At 32.2% G+C, this 19,298-nt stretch overlaps 1 protein-coding gene across 2 annotated transcripts in view; it reads right to left on the reverse strand.

Annotated features, from left to right (window-relative positions):
* LOC134721349 (ranBP-type and C3HC4-type zinc finger-containing protein 1-like) overlaps positions 1-19,298 on the reverse strand; it is a 244,662-nt gene that overhangs the window by 150,264 nt on the left and 75,100 nt on the right. For both annotated transcript variants that reach the window (XM_063584289.1, XM_063584290.1), the window contains exon 4: positions 12,753-12,846. In XM_063584289.1, coding sequence (XP_063440359.1) covers positions 12,753-12,846 — 94 coding nt within the window. The remainder of the gene's footprint in view (positions 1-12,752; positions 12,847-19,298) is intronic.

Raw genomic sequence — 19,298 nt, forward strand, 5'->3', positions numbered from 1 at the left:
TGGTTCACTTGATGGAACTACAGTTAAACTTTAGTACTGTGAACCCCTGCATCCGCAAGGATCCACATTTGCCACACTAGCGTTGTACTTTACGACCAGCATGAACTAACAGTACACAGACCATTCCTGATCCTTTCCCAAAAATGATAGCAGAATTCTACACACCAACAGAAGAAAGAGAGATATAGAAACAGCAGTAACCGCCAGAAAATACACATAGGGAGCCCTCTAGGGAACCACACAAGATAATTTTAAAGACCCCACGCTTGCTGGCGAAACATTTCAACCTTTTAAACCAATACAATGCAGTGAAAATTTGAGTGTTTTTGACTTTTGTGGCATAATAAAAGCTGATATGGGCTCCATCCATATACCATTCAGGCTGTTTTTTGCATTTAAAGCCCATAGTAAAGCTACTTTAAGATTTATTTTTGGGTGATCTTCACATATTTAATTTGCAACACAGTCATCGACAACAGCATAATAGTGTTCACAAATATCATTCTGCCAAGGACTATTAGCAGCAGTATATTCATAATATCAATGTTCAGGTTAGCACTCATATCACAGAAAATTTTATTTGCAAATTAAGCACCAATGTTAACTAAGAAATGCTTTGGAAGTTCCATTCCACTCCCTATCCACAGAGACATTACTGTTTAGCAGGTTATTTTCAGGGGTGTAAAATTTAGCAATTTTCTTTGAATAAGGTATATGAAATATTTTAGCAGTTAATATTTTAGCCGTTAATATTTCGGCCGTTTCAAAACTTTATTTTTAGTTTGGCAATTTTGTTCTATCCACAAAAATAAACGATAACTTTATTGAAATATGTAGCCGAAGGAAGTGAGACAACTGGTCGAGCTGGAGTTTCTTATATTTCTTGCAGACATCACAACTTTCTGTTAGTTCATTCACACAATCAAAATGTTCTTTAGTAAAACCATGTGTACCTGTTAACAAAGTTTTCAGTCTTTTAGCTGATGGATGAACAAACTGCTTAATATGTAGTTTTTCTATGATTTTGGTCATTTGTGTTGCTACAAGAGCAGCGGCAGTAACTTTAATACCAATTTTCAATTGTTATATTGGTACACAATAATGCCCTAAAGATGTGCAAAGCAGTTGAACATCTTTTCCAAACTGGCACAATCACTTTTAAGATCTAGCTTCATTTTTGATTTCTTCATAGAGTCCTTAGTCAACAACAATGGTATCCCCAGAGAAAACGAAAACAGAATCCATCGGGATCCCAATGAAATCCCGATGAAATTGTCGGGATAAGCCGGGATATAAGCATCTGGAGTCGATATCTCATTCGGGATAAATATCTAAAACTGGGATCCCATTCAGGATAACTGTCTGAAGCTGGGACCCCATTCTAGTTAAAATGGGAAAACGTATGAACCATAATTATGTTGTTTAAAATATGTAGGTGTTTGGATTGTGTATATATGTCTCTGATGACATCAAGCACAGGTTATTGGTGTTAATTAACAATGTGTATGACACCAAAGCTTTCAGGTGAAGCCAATCACTTAATGGGTCACTTAATTTTCAGTTTGACAGATATTTCTTAGTCAGAAAAATGCTGAGATTTTCGCGATAAAAATGTCTGGGCGTCCGAGAAATGTTAACGGCTGTTTTGTCAGACAAGCTGGGGCGTTTCTGATTTTCCCCAAGTTCACATAAGTGCGTTTCTGGTAGTTGTTGTCAAGCATCAATGATAAGATAATGATCGACATCGTAAAACGTTGATTTCTCAACTAATGAAAAATGTAAACCAGATGCTCCGCAGGGCGTAGGTTTTTACGACCACAGAGTTCGAACCTTGTACAGTTGCAGCAAGTATGGACACAACATTCAAACTTGATACAGCTCTGAATTTGGATTGTGATTAAATAGTTGACACAACATAGGTTTCTGACACAGAATGAATCAGGTCTCAGAACTTAAACTTAAAAACTTTAAATTTTTAAATTGGACATTTACCTTTCATGGTCCAATATCCAAAATCTAAATACATGGTTAGATTTAGCATATCAAAAACCCCAAGAATTCAATTTTTGATGAAATGAAATAAAGCTAAATTTTGAATCCTTTATACCTCAATGTGGACCAATTTGATAACCGGGCAAAAATATAAAAAAAATATAAGTACATGGTTAGATTCAGCATATTGAAGAACCCCTTATATTCAAATTTTGTTGAAATTAAACAAAGATTAATTTGGGACCCCGATTTGGACCAACTTAAACCCGATTTGGACCAACTTTGGACCGTCTGTTCTTTGTTCCTTTGGAATTTCAACCAAAGATGAAGAACTGGGTCTTCCATCACTGTATTGGATACCTAAACTACTTAAGTGTCTTTACAAAGAACGGTGTAGTGCTGGGTCTTCCAGGTGCTCCACGAAACCTCTTTCTACATTTTTTAACATCTATTTTATCAGCAATCATAGACGGGCTTCAAAGTTATTGTGAAACTGTCTATTCTAGAGGTGGCGTGAATCAGATGTGGATTCTTAAAAATTCCAAATATCTTGTAGAGTACATACAATCTCTCTCTTTCATCTTGTAACAGTATTAAAACATTTGACTTTTCTACTCTTTACACAAGTATTCCACATTCCAAACTAAAAGACAAATTGAAAGAGTTGGTATTGCTTTGCTTCATAAAAAAGAATGGCCAATGTAGATACAAGTATCTTGTATTAGGAAGGAATAAATCCTACTTTGTAAAGGATCACTCTTGATTCAAACAAAAAATTCTCTGAAACTGATATTATCAAGATGCTTGATTTTTTTATTGACAACATATTTGTCGACTTATTTCTTTATTATTTTGAGGCTGACTTCATGCAGGAACTTCTTAAGAAGAAAGATAAGAAGTTAGCAATATCCTTTAACTCTACTTTCCGCTATATAGATGATGTTCTTTTACTAAATAATTCAAAATTCAAAATTGGGTGACTATGTGGAAGGCATCTATCCCATTGAACTAGAGATAAAGGATACTACAGATACAGTTAAGTCGGCTTCATATCTTGACTTACATCTAGAAATTGACAATGAGGGTCGGTTGAAAACAAAACTTACGACAAAAGAGATGATTTCAGCTTTCCAATTGTGAACTTTCCATTTCTAAGTAGCAACATTCCAGCAGCACCTGCATACGGGGTATATATCTCCCAATTGATACAATATTCCCGTGCTTGCATTTCCTATCATGATTTTCTTGATAGAGGGTTGCTGCTCACAAGGAAGTTATTAAACCAAGAGTTTCAAATGGTGAAGTTGAAATCATCCCTTCGTCAATTTTACAAACGCAATCACGAGTTGGTTGACCGTTATGGAATAACCGTTTCACAAATGATACGGATATGTTCCTTACGTGGTAACTACAATCCCTTTCCTTTTCATGAATGTGACCTACCAAATTAGACTATTTACCGGATTTGATATCACATAATTGCAACACGACGGGTGCCACATGTGGAGCAGGATCTGCTTACCCTTCTGGAGCACCAGAGATCATCCTTAGTTTTTGGTGGGGTTCGTGTTGTTTATTCTTTGGTTTACTATGTTGTGTCATGTGTACTATTGTCTGTCTGTTTGTCTTTTTCATTTTTAGTCATGGCGATGTCAGTTTGTTTTAGATTTATGAGTTTGACTGTCCCTTTGGTATCTTTCGTCCCTCTTTTGAAAACTGGACCCATAATCAACAAGAGGCTGTCACAACGACAGCAAACCGGATTTAATAAAATTTATTTGTGTCCTGCCAATATCACAAGAACCATAACTGATGAACGGGGAAAGTGAAAATTGTCAATATCAAATTTGACCTCAACCTTGTCATCAGAATCAACATATTAAAAATTGAAAAGCTTAGATTGAATGGTTCATGAGTAAATGCAACAACTTGAATGGAAATGCCATTTTACGATCTTTCAAGAACCATAACTCCTGAACGGTAAAACTCAAAATCGTCATAATTAAACTGGACCTTTATTTTGTCAACAGTAATAACATATAAAAATTTGGGAAGATTTGGTAGAACAGTTCATGTGTAAATGCACGGACACCTCTGGAAACTCCATTTTTCCATCCTTCAAGAACCATAACTCCTGAATGGTAAAAGTCAAAATCGCAATTATTAATCTTGACTCTCATTAAGTTGTTAGTAACAACATATTAAAATTTTAAAAGTTTTGGTTGAACGGTTCATGAGTTAATGCACTGACAACATTGATTGCCGCCCGCCTTACGGCCCGGCCGCCCGACTGCCCGACCGCCCGCCTTATACCCCTAAATCAATAACCCACATGTTTAGATTCAGCATATCAAAGAACCCAAAGAATTCAATTTTGATTAAAATCAAACTAAGTTTAATTTTGGACCAATTGGACCTTAATGTAGACCAATTTGAAAACAGGACCAAATGTTAAGAATCTAAATACACGGTTAGATTTGGCATATCAAAGAACCCCAATACTTCATTTTTTTATTTTTTTGGGGGACCAAAACTCCCAAAATCAATCTCAACCTTCCTTTTGTGGTCATAAACCTTGTGTTAAAGTTTCATAGATTTGTATTGACTAAAGTTATTGTGCAAAAAACAAGAAAATGCTTATTTGGGACCTTTTTGGACCCTAATTCCTAAACTGTTTGGACCAAAACTCCCAAAATCAATCCCAACTTACCTTTTATTGTCATAAACCTAGTTTAAATTTCATAGATTTCTATTAACTTATACTAAAGTAAGAGTGCAAAAACCAAATGGGTTGCAATGACGACGACACCAACGGCATACCAATATACGATCATGCGGTCGTTTAAAAATGATTCTTTGTGGATTTTTTTTTTATACTTTTAGGGGATTTAATGATATTATTTAATGGAGCTGCCAACAGATTGCATGCAGACCTTCCAGTTACTTTTACTCAGCATTTACTATATATAGTTGGAAGTACAGAGACAGCAAATTAATTTACAGAAAGGAGGAGAACTTTACATGTATCCTTTTGCATAAATAACCAAGGAATTCAAGTGGCAGTGGAGTCTAGTAACTTCAATTTGAATTCTTGCATGCATATCCTGCTGGGGATTTATTTTTTGGGGTCCTGCTTTTTTTCCCGGGAATCCCAGTATATTCCAATCAAAATCCCAGTATATTTCCACTTGGATCTACAAGGGGATCCCACTTCTTTTTTGGGAATCCCGAAATTTTATCCCAGTATATTTTCTCTGGGATTTACATCTGGATCCCACTTCTTTTGAGGGAATCCCGAACTTTTATCCCAGTGGAATTACATTTATGTAGTTGGTATCCCAATTGAAATCTCACAATATCCCAGTGGAAACCCAGTATATTTCCACAGGGATTTACATCAGGATTCCGCTTCTTTTGCGGAATTCCCGAAATTTTATCTCAGTAGAATATAAGGTGGGATCCCAATTAGAATCCCATCACAATTCCAGCCAAAATTGCAGTTGAATCCCAGATATATTTTTTCTTGGGATATCGCTTGTTACAACATCTGATTGTATTTCACATTCAACACCTACACATGGAATCCAATTAAACGAAGTACAATAATCGGAGATATTCCACAAGGTTTAAATATGATTAATATACATTATTTTAATATAGACCTTAAGATTGGCTGGCTAAAGAGGTTTTCTTCCAATTTATATGGTAGTTGTCAATCATTGTTATTGAAAAGCTTTCAACAGTATGGTGGAGAAAGGGTATTGCATTTTCAAAAGGAGAGACTCGTAGAAATCTCTTATAGTCTTAAGCAATCCTTTTTGGAATGGTGTATTTTTTTAGCATTTATGTAGGAAGGCCTATTACCAATATTTCTGTTCTAGATATTTTGTCATTAGATATTTGAAATTTTGCATCTCTAGTAAATTTTCAATTTTTTATTCAGTGGCAGAGAAAGGGAGTGCAGTCTTTGTTTGACCTTGTTAACGTAGAGACTAAGGATTTTTGTAAATTTTATCAGATAGGACCAAGACTTCAAACATATAATTTCTGAAACTATTATGGTCTCATTGCAATCAATCCAAAGTATTTGAGAGAACATATTAAAGAAAACATTGCTCATGTAAATTTTGAAACTTTTAACTGTATTGATAATTTTTTGGAAAGATTATTGTGTAACAAAAAGGCAAAATTTGTATACAAAGATCTTGTTGACAGATATGTGCAATTGTCAACAGAAAGTTCCTACAATAGGAGAAATTACTAGTTATTATTCTTTACTAATCATTGATATTATGTTGATAGTTCTAAATATAAAGCTTTATTACAACTTTCACAAAAACTTAACATTAACCAAGAAAACTTAACATTAACCAATAAACTATGAAAATAAGGTCAAGGTCAGATGAACCATGCCAGGCAGGCATGTACAGCTAACAATCCTTCAATACAACAAATATACTAGTAGTTGACCTATAGCTTATAGTTTAGCTTAATAGTTAAAGAAAAACAGACCAAAACACTGAAACTTAATACCGTGAAAATGAGGTCAAGGTCAAATAAAACCTGCCCGACTGACATAAAGATCATAAAATATTTTCAAACGCTTAATTTAGTTGACCTATATATTGCATACAGTATACGAAAAACAGACCAAAACACAAAATCTTGACTATAGCCACTGAACTATGAAAATGTGGTCAAGGTCAGATGACAACTGCCAGTTGGACATGTACAACTTACAGTCCTTCCATACACCGAATATACTAGACCTATTGCTTATAGTATCGATGACTTGATAACCAAAACATAATCTTGTTCAATGATCCATGAAATGAGGTCAAGGTCAATTGACGGGGATAAGGACCTTGCAAGGTACACACATACCAAATATAGTTATCCTATTACTTATAATAAGAGATAATTTAACATTGCAAAAAATGTCTTTTTCAAGTTGTCACTGAACCATGGAAATGAGGTCAAGGACATTGGACATGTGACTGACGGAAACTTCGTAACATGAGGCATCCATATACAAAGTATGAAGCATCCAGGTCTTCCACCTTCTAAAATATAAACTTTTAAGAAATTAGCTACAGCCGTAGCCGCCGTAGCTGCCGTAGCTGCCGTAGCCGCCATAGATGCCGTAGCCGCGGCACTATCCCTATGTCGAGCTTTCTGCAACAAAAGTTGCAGGCTCGACAAAAATCATGTTAAGACACTTATTTACGAACTTTTCAATACTGATTTTTACTTTCTTGTATAAAGTTAAACTTAAAGATTCAAAGCTTTGTACTTTTTGTAAGTTTCTGATGAAACCATGGGAAACCATGGAGCACTTATTCTATGAATGTCCAATAACACATTTTATATGGCAATCCTTTTTCACAAAATTTGTAACAATATTTTGTAAACAATATTACATATAAATCTAAGAGACACATTTTTCTTGGCCTTAAAAAGGGAATTTACTGTTGAATTTGATGATTATCATTGCAAAGAACTATATATACAAATGTAAATTGTATGAAAAGAAGCCAAGTATTATAGGGCTTTTAGCAAAACTAAGAAAGTATCAGGAAAATAAACATTATATAGCAAAGAAAAATGGTACCACACCATTTTTTTCGAAAATTCTGGGCCCATTAGATTACATTTTTACTGATTAGTAACAATTACTTTTGATTCAAATCACATAAAATAAAATTTTGCAATACACAAGTTGTTTGACCAAATGTCTGCTTGAATCACAACTGCAACAGCATAGTGGCAAATCATCAGGTTCATTTGAATTGACAGATTTGTTGAATTTTGCTTTATATAAGGTTGCTTTGTGGCCTAAACTGAGGGCCTTTATGATCTTTCAATTCTAATTCTGAGTATTTCGAACAATTTAAAGGCTAACCAATACAGGCTGTGGCCGTTCAATTTTAACCTTTTGGGTTTTGTTATACAATTTCTAAAATTTGCAATATGTATCTTAAAAGATAAATGTATCTACTAGCTATATTGAGGATCATTTAAAGTACTGCATTCAGTAAACTTAAAACTATTGTCTGATTGGTTGTCAAGTGGAATCTTCAAAAGTTTAAAAATATTTAAAAAATTGTAACTAAATATTTCGTGGAACGTTGAAGACAAATCACTATATAAACCACACACACAAAAAATGAAGTTTTTTATTTTAAAGTTATGCACTTTAAAGATCCATCTGAAAAGTCCGTCATCAAGTAATTTTAGTTAAAATTTGTTATTCGAACATACCAACTATATTTTTATGACTCATCAGAAAGGTATATATATTTCACCCATGTTTCATTTATTCTATTACAATGTACTGTGATATTTTTAATGTTATTAAATCAACCTGTAGCCTACATGTAGCTATATATATATAAATACATGAAATAGAATCTGAAGTAGAATAGAATGCAGTGTATCAAATATTTGTGTTTTCTATGTTTTCAAGACAGAATAATTTTCAAGACTTCATAGTCAACCAAAACACGCCTAAATATGAAAAGGTACACTTGACTTTCTTTTTTTGATCCAACATTGTCCATTTTGGGAATTTCCCCAAAAAAACTATCTCCGGCCGCAGAGATACAAATTAATGCTTTAGAAAGATTAATCTATTATCTTTCTGTGTATTCCTTTTTCAAAGGAATTTATGTTTATATGCACTAAACAATTACTCTCGATTTAGATTTTTAACTGCAGCAATCAACTTTTTTATGAAAACTTGTCTATGATTTAAAACTTTACAAATATGTCAAAGCTCCACACTATAATTCAAGTAAAAACACTTATATAAGATGCATAAAATCCTGAATATTGAATCTTTTTAAAACTTTTAAAGCTGATAGAAATTGATGTAAACAATTCAAATATTTCAATTTTGCTTTTTCACCTTCCCATACAAAGAGTTCCATTTCTTTTGTTTAATTTCAATTGGGTTTAAAGCCTGAAAGCTACTTGCTGAAAGTCACAAATGATGGCTAAAATATATTATGAAACAGATTTCATTTAACTCCTTGGGTCGGTTTACCATGAAACAGTTTTAACAAAGAATTTATTCGTGATATAAAATGTCTATATTGATATATTCTACATTGCATTTAAAAAATCAATTGCAAGAATATTGTATGATTAGAAATCAACACCGGCTGTTGGAAGTTCTGTTTCGCCACTTTTCGAGCTTGTCATGCTATTTATAAAGGCAGAGTAAAATTTTAAATATTTCGTATAAATTTGTTTAATTATTCATCTTCAAACAAACAGTTCAGATGATAATAGGAAATATTAAAGAATCATGATACAAGTTTAAAGAAAGAAGAAAACCAAACACATCTTTATTAAAATTGAAAATCTAACTGTTTAAAGTCATACTGACCTCTAAAAATTAAAAAAAAAAAAAAAATTCTTAGTATCGTTAGATCGTCAAAATAGAGTCTGTTCTTAAACGCGCACTGGACATAAATTGCTATAGTTCTATTCAGACTTTCTACATTTTATCAACCGTAAGTGAACTACTTTTGAAGTTTAAGAATCTGTGGCTTCATTACAAGTTAAACACAAAATAGACAAAAATAGTTTTTGTTGTGTTTATAAGATACAGTTTCTTGTGTGTAAAATAAATTTAATAGAAGCTTTCTGAAAGTTGATAGGACATCTTTATTCATGATCAGGGCGTGATCAATTGTCATTAATGCCCAATCAGCTTTTCTGTTGTACAAAGTTGAGTGCTGAGATGTTTGAACAGTGTAAATGACATTGTCATAGTTTTATTTTTTAACATGATAGTCTTATTATGATAATAAGACTATCACAATTTGTGACTGTGTTATCATGATTGAATACCAAATTGAGTGAAAAGGTGCTTTGCAACCGCTGAGGAGATGTTGAGTGTAAAATTGATGCAAAAGATTATTTGATCCTTTGTATGAGGGATAGTGGACATCAATTATAGTCCATAGATCCATATGACTTAGGAATCTTAAAAGCTTTACAGGAAGGCTGAGAGACTAATTTAAAAATATGGAATCTTAGAACTGCAAAATGTCTCACTAAGTGAAAAGTTACACTTTTACATTATTACTAGGGATGACATCGAGTACTCGGGTACCCTCGGAAGGCAGAGTACTCAGGAACTTGTTCAGAAGGCATTATAAATACTGGAGTACAATTATAGTACTTGGATATTGTTTGCCTGTTATAAATCTTGTGATAAATCTCCTCACATTTCCCCTCACTTTTGCGCCGTTGAAATATCCCCTTCTTAATAGTATTTGAAATTCATTAACAACATTAATTTGTTTATCATGAGATTTCTATTTGGCACTAGTAAATTGCAGTCTGTTCCCTCTGCACTACTTGTAACAAAAAAAAAGAAAGTCAAACAGTCTTTCATCTGAAGTTGTTGAATCAGATCATACTTTTAAAAACAAGAACAAAATCAAAGTGCATGCCCTGCAGTGAACCCTACTGATTAGACATTTTTAACGTGTTTGTTCACGGATCAAAACTTTTCATGGATTAATACCACATCACAAGCCATAAACTGACCTTTGTTTGTTAATCAAGACTTCGATGTAAACGTTATTGGTATGAGATGTACTTTTAAATTAATTTAATTACTCTTTATTTGAAACTTTATTATTGTTTAATTTAAAGAGAGGCAACAAATACTAGGACGACATTCAAATTTATAGGTAAACCAGATGCTCCGCAGGGCGCATCTTTATACGACCGCAGAGGTTGAACCCCGAATGGTTGGGGCAAGTATGCACATAACATTCAAGCTGGATTCAGCTCTAAATTTGGATTGCGATAAAATAGTTGACACAGCATAGGTTTCTGACACAGAATGAATGTGGTCTAATGAACTTAAAATTTTTGTTTTGCCTTTGAGCAATTCACTATGCTGTTGAATATTAATCCTCTCAAAAAAATGTTTGAAGACTTTTTTTTTTATTTATAAAAATTTAAAATGAGAAAAATTTACCCCCCCCCCCCCCCCCCCAATTTTTTTTTCTCACATTCCTCTTTCCTTTATTCCAAAACAGATCTCAATTCAAATTTCTAATGGAGTTTGCAATAATAATTACTCTTTTAAATACATCATAAAATATTAAAATGTAAAAAAAGTGCTTGTTATCATCACTGAATGGTTACAATTAAGATTGTTTTAAGTTATCATTTGGTAGTAAAAGTGAAATTGTATATTGTATAAAACAATGATTTAAGTTGATTCAACTACTATTCTGGACAAGGAAAGATAACTCCAATTGAAATTTCTTGTAATTGCACAATATTGTGCAATTAGATATTTCTTCCTATTGCACAATACTGTGCAATTGAAAATACTTGCTACTGCACAATACTGTGCAATTGAAGATTTCTTGCTATTGCCCAATACTGTGCAATTGAAAATTTCTTGCTATTGCACAATACTGTGCAATTGAAGATTTCTTGTTATTGCTGAGTACTGTGCAATTAAAAATTTCTTGCTATTGCACAATACTTAATATAATAATTTTGGATCCTGATTTGGACCAACTTGAAAACTGTGCCCATAATCAAAAATCTAAGAACATGTTTGGATTCAGCATATCAAAGAACCCCAAGGATTCTATTTTTGTCAAAATCAAACTAAGTTTAATTTTGGACCCTTTGGACCTTAATGTAGACCAATTTGAAAACAGGAACAAAAATTAAGAATCTACATACACAGTTAGATTCGGCATATCAAAGAACCTCAATTATTCAATTTTTGATGAAATCAAACAAAGTTTAATTTTGGACCCTTTGGGCACCTTATTCCTAAAGTGTTAGAACCAAAACTCCCAAAATCAATCCCAACCTTCCTAATGTTGTCATAAACCTTGTGTCAAAATTTCATAGATTTCTATTTACTTAAACTAAAGTTACTTTGCGAAAAACAAGAAAATGCTAATTTGGGCCCTTTTTGGCCCCTAATTCCTTAAATATTAGGATAAAAACTCCCAAAATCAATCTCAACCTTCCTTTAGTGGTCATAAACCTTGTGTTAAAATTTTACTTTTACGTAAGTTAGAGTGCGAAAACTAAAAGTATTCGGACGACGACGACGCCAACGTGATAGCAATATACGACGATTTTTTTTTCAAATTTTGCGGTCGTATAAAAACAAAACACAGAAAACTTAAGACTGAGCAACACGAACAAGCACAAGTAATTTGAAGTTCAATTATTGTTGTTAACAAATTAATGGACAAGTTGTTACGATTAACCAAAAAAATACTAACTCAACATAAATAGATGATACATATATTGCCTACTTTGTCAGATTTTTTTATGCAAATATCTATGGTTTTATTGGCATGTTTCTAATTTGGTTCACGAACATGTACACAAACAATGATTGATATTATGATAGGTTATTTGTAGAAACGGTGGTCGGTAATTCATTGATTAATTTACACAAAAAAGGAGGAATGATACACATAACAGAGAATCAAGTTATTGTTGTAGTGAGTTTATCTTTCATTAATCTGTTTATGAAGGTAGAAACAAAAACACCGCATCCCACCTAAAATCTATACTATTCAATTGATTTTTAAGATTCATCCCAGAACTGGAGTACTCCCAAGTTTCATGAACAAGTATCTGATTATTAAATTTCAGATCGTTTGACATCCCTAATTATTAGATAATTTCTGAATGAAAGGTAGAAATATTCATAATTTATAAATGATAAGCATGCAGGCAAAATGAGTACATACCTTAGCTTTAAGATCTCCTATTGTATCAGTATGTTTTACAGTGAGCAGCAAACTTCCTCCAGAGCAATCTTTATCTTCAACAAAAACTTTTAGCCTGAAATTTTAACATATTACTGTATACTTTATTTCTAAAACAACAATGTGTTCATAGTATATGGATGCTCCACTCGCACTATCATTTTTTATGTTCAGTGGACCGTGACATTGGGGTAAAAACTCTAATTTGGCATTAAAATAAGAAATATTATATCATAGGGAACATGGCTACTAAGTTTCAAGTTGATTGGACTTAAACTTCATCAAAAACTACCTTGACCAAACACTTTAAGCTGAAGCAGGACAAACGGACTGATAAAAAAACGAACGGTACGACAAAGGAACAAAGGGACGCACAGACCAGAAAACATAATGCCCCTATTACTATAGTAGGTGGGGCATAAAAAAGTTAAAAGAACAGAGTTCCAATGTACGAGGGCAATAACTAGAACTAGAACTTAGAACACTCACCTTGGTCTATGTGCATATCAAACAAAGAACACTTTCCAACATTGTAGATGAGAATAGACTCGATAACAAAAATCTCTATTTTGTTGATTTTGTATTATTGATCTTTTAGTTTGTTTGGTTTCTTTCTATCTTTTTCAGTTTTTGCTTTAAGAGTGACAGTTTACTAACAATATCAGCAAAATTTTGATAGATCTTGCCTTGCTGATAATTTTTGTAAATTAAAGTGTTCATTATCAAATCTATTATAATTTAAATTATATCAGGCATAAAAGGATAACCAGATACTCTGCAGGGTGCAGCTTCATACGACTGCATGATCAGTTGGGGTAAGTATGGACACCACATTTAAGCTTGATACAGCTCTGAATTTGGATTGGGATTAAATAGTTGACACAACATAGGTTCTGACACAGGATGAATGTGGTCTAAAAACTTAAACTTAAAAAATTCAAATTTGACATTTACCTATTATGGTCCAATATCCAAAATCTAAATACATGGTTAGATTCAGCATATCATAGAACCCTGATAATTCAATTTTTGATGAAATCAAATAATGTTCAATTTTAGACCCTTTAGACCTCAATGTGGACCAATTTGATAACCTGGTCCAAGTATTAAAAATCTAAATACATGGTTAAATTCAACATATTGAAGAACCCCGCCATATATTCAATTTTTGTTGAAATCAAACAAATAAAATTGAGAATGGAAATGGGGAATGTGTCAAAGAGACAACAACCCGACCAAATAAAAAAAAAAAACGCAGAAGGTCACCAACTGGTCTTCAATGTAGCGAGAAATTCCCGCACCCGGAGGCGTCCTTCAGCTGGCCCCTAAACAAATATATACTAGTTCAGTGATAATGAACGCCATACTAATTTCCAAATTGTACACAAGAAACTAAAATTAAAATAATACAAGACTAACAAAGGCCAGAGGCTCCTGACTTGGGACAGGCTCAAAAATGTGGCGGGGTTAAACATGTTTGTGAGATCTCAACCCTCCCCCTATACCTCTAACCAATGTAGAAAAGTAAACGCATAACATTACGCACATTAAAATTCAGTTCAAGAGAAGTCCGAGTCTGATGTCAGAAGATGTAACCAAAGAAAATAAACAAAATGACAATAATACATAAATAACAACAGACTACTAGCAGTTAACTGACATGCCAGCTCCAGACTTCAATTAAACTGACTGAAAGATTATGATTTCATCATATGAACATCAGGCACAATCCTTCCCATTAGGGGTTTAGTATCATACCATCATAACATATGGGTGGAATCAGAAAAAATGAGGCAAAAGTGTGACGAGCATGGTCAAAAATAAACATATTTTTGGGGGGTCAGGATTTGTCTCACCACCTTCACCATATCATTTATTTTATGAAACTTAAGTGTCCAGACAAAGCATTAAGACATTAAGAATAATTTTAACTTTTAATAACTAACAAAATCAGTAATTTGAACAAATACAACTAAACATATACACATGATTTACATCAATTAAGAATACATTAAAAGCATAAACATATTTCCTATTAATGCAAGGTTGATTAAGGAACATTTGGATACCAAATTCTCTATACATTATCGCCATCAATTTGAAAAAAATCCTGTTTTAGCACTTTATGTATGGCAGATTATGAATGACCTGGTTATAAAAGTTTAAATACAGAAAAAAATTACTTAAGAATATTAACAAAAACACCTTTCCATTAAAGACGCAACTTTTGGTAACAATCAGCAAAAAAAAATATACCAATATAGGCTACACTTTTAAAGTTATCATCTTTTCAGAAAAGCATCCATTTCTGGGATTTTGTCACACTCCTGACATATTTGACACATATCATATATATCAAAAAATATATAATATGAATGCATTTATCACATGTTGGAAGAAAAGTATCAAAAACCAGAAGGCAATTCTATCGAAATTTCATGAAATTATTGAATATATAGAATATGTTCTCTTTTTATTTTAATCAACATAAGGGTGGAATCAGAAAAAATAAAGATTTTAACATATTGGGGCATATTGTTTGCCCCATTATATTTAGGAAAGAAAATTAAATGTCAAACCAACAAGTTCAATACCAGCTAACTTGCAGCCAAATTTCATTTAGATATCTTGTACCAGCCAAAAGTTTTATTAAAAAAACATGTCAAATTTGTCAGGAGTGTGACGCTTTTTGTGTGACAGGATTTTTTTAAAATAATTTACATGTTGAGTAAAAATTATTATGATGAATGCATGTATATGAAGATGGTTTATAATCATTCTTCAATACTAGGTTTTGTAGATTATAGATTGGTGTTATCATTGCACAAATATTATGTAAATAAATATACATTGTGAAAAGGTATGTACCAAAAATTAATATTGGCAAAATTTGACAATTTCTAAATTAAAGTGTTATGGTTATATTTTAAAGGAGTATTTGTGTGTAAAACTGGTAAGTATTTATTGTATACATGTATAAGCTATCCATAAAAGGCTATACAGACATCCTGAGGTGCATAATTCACATATTGGATTAACTTCTATACAAGCACCCAAAAATGTCAGGAGTGTGACAACTGTCAAATTTATATAATGCTTTTCATCTTACATTGTTATTTATTTTTCAGAAGCACCTGTTCCATAGAGAAGAAAAACATTTAGTGCAGCTGTGATAATCTATATGTTGAATCTACACACTTGATTTTTAGATGTCAGGAGTGTGACACTTTTTTTATACATTCAATGACATATATTGTTTAAATTTTGTATTTACTAACCTTCTTCTATCAAAATTTTTACACCAAGTAACTATGGATCATTTTTTTTAATATGTAATTAAAATTTAAACAATGTCATTGAATGTATAAAAAAAGTGTCACACTCCTGACATATAAAAATCAAGTGTGTAGATTCAACATATAGATTATCACAGCTGCAATAAATGTTTTTCTTCTCTATGGAACAGGTGCTTCTGAAAAATAAATAACAATGTAAGATGAAAAGCATTATATAAATTTGGTACATGTTTAAAGACAGTTGTCACACTCCTGACATTTTTGGGTGCTTGTATAGAAGTTAATCCAATATGTGAATTATGCACCTTAGGATGTCTGTATAGCCATTTATGGATAGCTTATACATGTATACAATAAATACTTACCAGTTTTACACACAAATACTCCTTTAAAATACAACCATAACACTTTAATTTAGAAATTATCAAATTTTGCCAATATTAATTTTTGGTACATACCTTTTCATAATGTATATTTATTTACATAATATTTGTGCAATGATAACACCAATCTATAATCTACAAAACCTAGTATTGAAGAATGATTATAAACCATCTTCATATACATGCATTCATCATAATAATTTTTACTCAACATGTAAATTATTAAAAAAAAATCCTGTCACACAAAAAGCGTCACACTCCTGACAAATTTGACATGTTTTTTTAATAAAACTTTTGGCTGGTACAAGATATCTAAATGAAATTTGGCTGCAAGTTAGCTGGAATTGAACTTGTTGGTTTGACATTTAATTTACTTTCCTAAATATAATGGGGCAAACAATATGCCCCAATATGTTAAAATCTTCATTTTTTCTGATTCCACCCATATATGAGAAGAACATATAACCTGTGTCATGCCAACAAATGTTTTTAGAATAAATGTGTTTAGTTCCGGAGCAAAGACCTTATCAGTGACTCAATATTTACACCAAAATATGCAATCTTTAATGACTTGACAACAGTATCGTAATTATATCCCTTCTTAATAAGTCTATTCAAAGGTTTTGTAAGTTTCTGAGGTGAATACTGACACCTTTGTGCTTTATAAAGAATATTTCCATAAAAAATTGGATGTGAAATACCTGAACGTATAAGAAGTCTGCATGTTGAGCTATATTTACGAATGCTGTCTTTATACCGATGATAAAATTTAGTAAATGTTTTGACTAGTTTGTGATATCGAAAACCCTGGTGTAATAATTTTTCAGTAATACATAAATTTCTCTCGTTAAATTCTAAAACATTGTTACATACACGAGCGAATCGTACAAGTTGAGATATATAAACACCGTAAGATGGTGACAGGGGAACGTCACCATCTAAAAACGGATAATTAACGATAGGAAATGAAAAATCATCCCTTTTATCATAAATTTTAGTATTCAGCTTTCCGTTAGTGATATAGATATTAAGATCGAGGAAAGGGCAGTGGTCGTTGTTAGTATTAGCTTCATTTAAAGTAAGTTCAGCAGGATAAATTTCATTAATATACATACTGAAGTCGTCAGTATTGAGAGCCAAAATATCATCCAATTATCTAAAAGTATTATTAAATTTGTTTATCAGATGTTGTTTTGATGGGTCTTTGCTTATTTTTGTCATAAATTGTAACTCATAACAATACAAAAAGAGGTCCGCAATATGTGGTGCACAGTTAGTCCCCATTGGAATTATGATAATCTGAAGATATACGGAATCCCAAAGCGAACAAAATGTTATCTAGTAAAAATTCAAGGGCATATATAGTATCAAAGCATGTCAAATTGACAGAGTTTTTTTATTTATTGCTACTAAAAAATGACCTAAAAGAGTTTGAACATATATATTCACATTTTGATTTTTTGAATGCCTATTTAATTAGGTGTGTGAATTTTTTCTTAATTAGAATGTGAGGCAATGTGGTATACAGGGTAGAAAAATCTAAACTTTGAACAGATTCAAAATCACCAATATTAGCATGCAATTTATCAAGTACTTCAAATGAGTTCTTGACACTCCAAAAGTAATTTATTCCACTATTTTCAAAGGCCTTATTTGAACAATTTATTATAAGGTTTTTAATTGTACCTAGTGTGCTTAGGTAAGAAGAATAGACAATTTAGTAGTTGGACAATGGCTTGAAGACGAAATAAATCTATATTTGTTAGGGGTTTTGTGTAGCTTCGGAAGCCAATACATAGTTGGGACTTTCATTGTATTTGGCTCTGCTTGTAAAGCGGTGGCTAAAAGTTTATGTGTGTTACAGATTTCGTTTTCTGAAAATAGAGTCAGTTGGAATGTTGGTGAATTGGTGATTTCCTTTTTCAGAACCTCAATGTAAAATTTACGTCAAACAATAATAATATTATTAGCAGCTTTATCGGCCGGGACAAAAACAAATTCCTTGGCTAGTTCTTTTAGTTTGTGTTTGATACGAGAAATAGGTTTATTGTGGTTATTGTTAATAGTAAAATGTTCTTTAAAATGTTGAATACATATATCAACTATCTGCATTACTGAATTAAAAAAAGAGTCCAAAGATTTTTTGTCAGCTTTTTCCCGTTTTATCCATTTCATACAGTAAGTATGGAGTGCGTCTTGGATGATATTACGACACTCATTCCAATTAATAATTGACAGGGAACGATATTTATGTCCTTTACTGAGGAATGATTTTAACTCTCGGTCTTGAACGATGTTAAGATCTCCTGTTATAACATGGGAAATGGGTCCATAAATATATTCGGAATTACTGCAATTACACGAAGTAGGTGTATTTTCACTGATATTAACATCTTTACACAATTGACTATAATCAAACACAAATTTCCGGGTAGACTTCTTGTAAATATAACAAATAAGAGGTAGCTCAGTATTGTCAAAATATCCAGGAATTTGTTCTTTAACAGAATGGTCTTTAAATATACCGGCAATATTTACAAAATCAAAGCCTTTATTGACATACTTAATTTTAATCAAATGTTTTTTATGATCTTCAGGGCGATCAATTTTGGGAAATAATCTAGAATAACAATATGCCATAATAATTTGAACAATTTCATACTTAGGACTGCTATATGAAATTGTGTTGCAATCCTCCAAAATTTTATTTAACTTATTAACCGGTAACGAACATAGTTTTGTTAACAGATAATGTCTGCCGTTGTTTTTTGAAATAGAAATTAGGTCCGAAATATTGGTATGATTGGCCCGAAATTTTCTTTGATTGCGATTTGTTCTACGACCGTGAG

This window comes from Mytilus trossulus, chromosome 6, assembly GCF_036588685.1.
Source record: "Mytilus trossulus isolate FHL-02 chromosome 6, PNRI_Mtr1.1.1.hap1, whole genome shotgun sequence".
Taxonomy (NCBI): Eukaryota; Metazoa; Mollusca; class Bivalvia; order Mytilida; family Mytilidae; genus Mytilus; species Mytilus trossulus.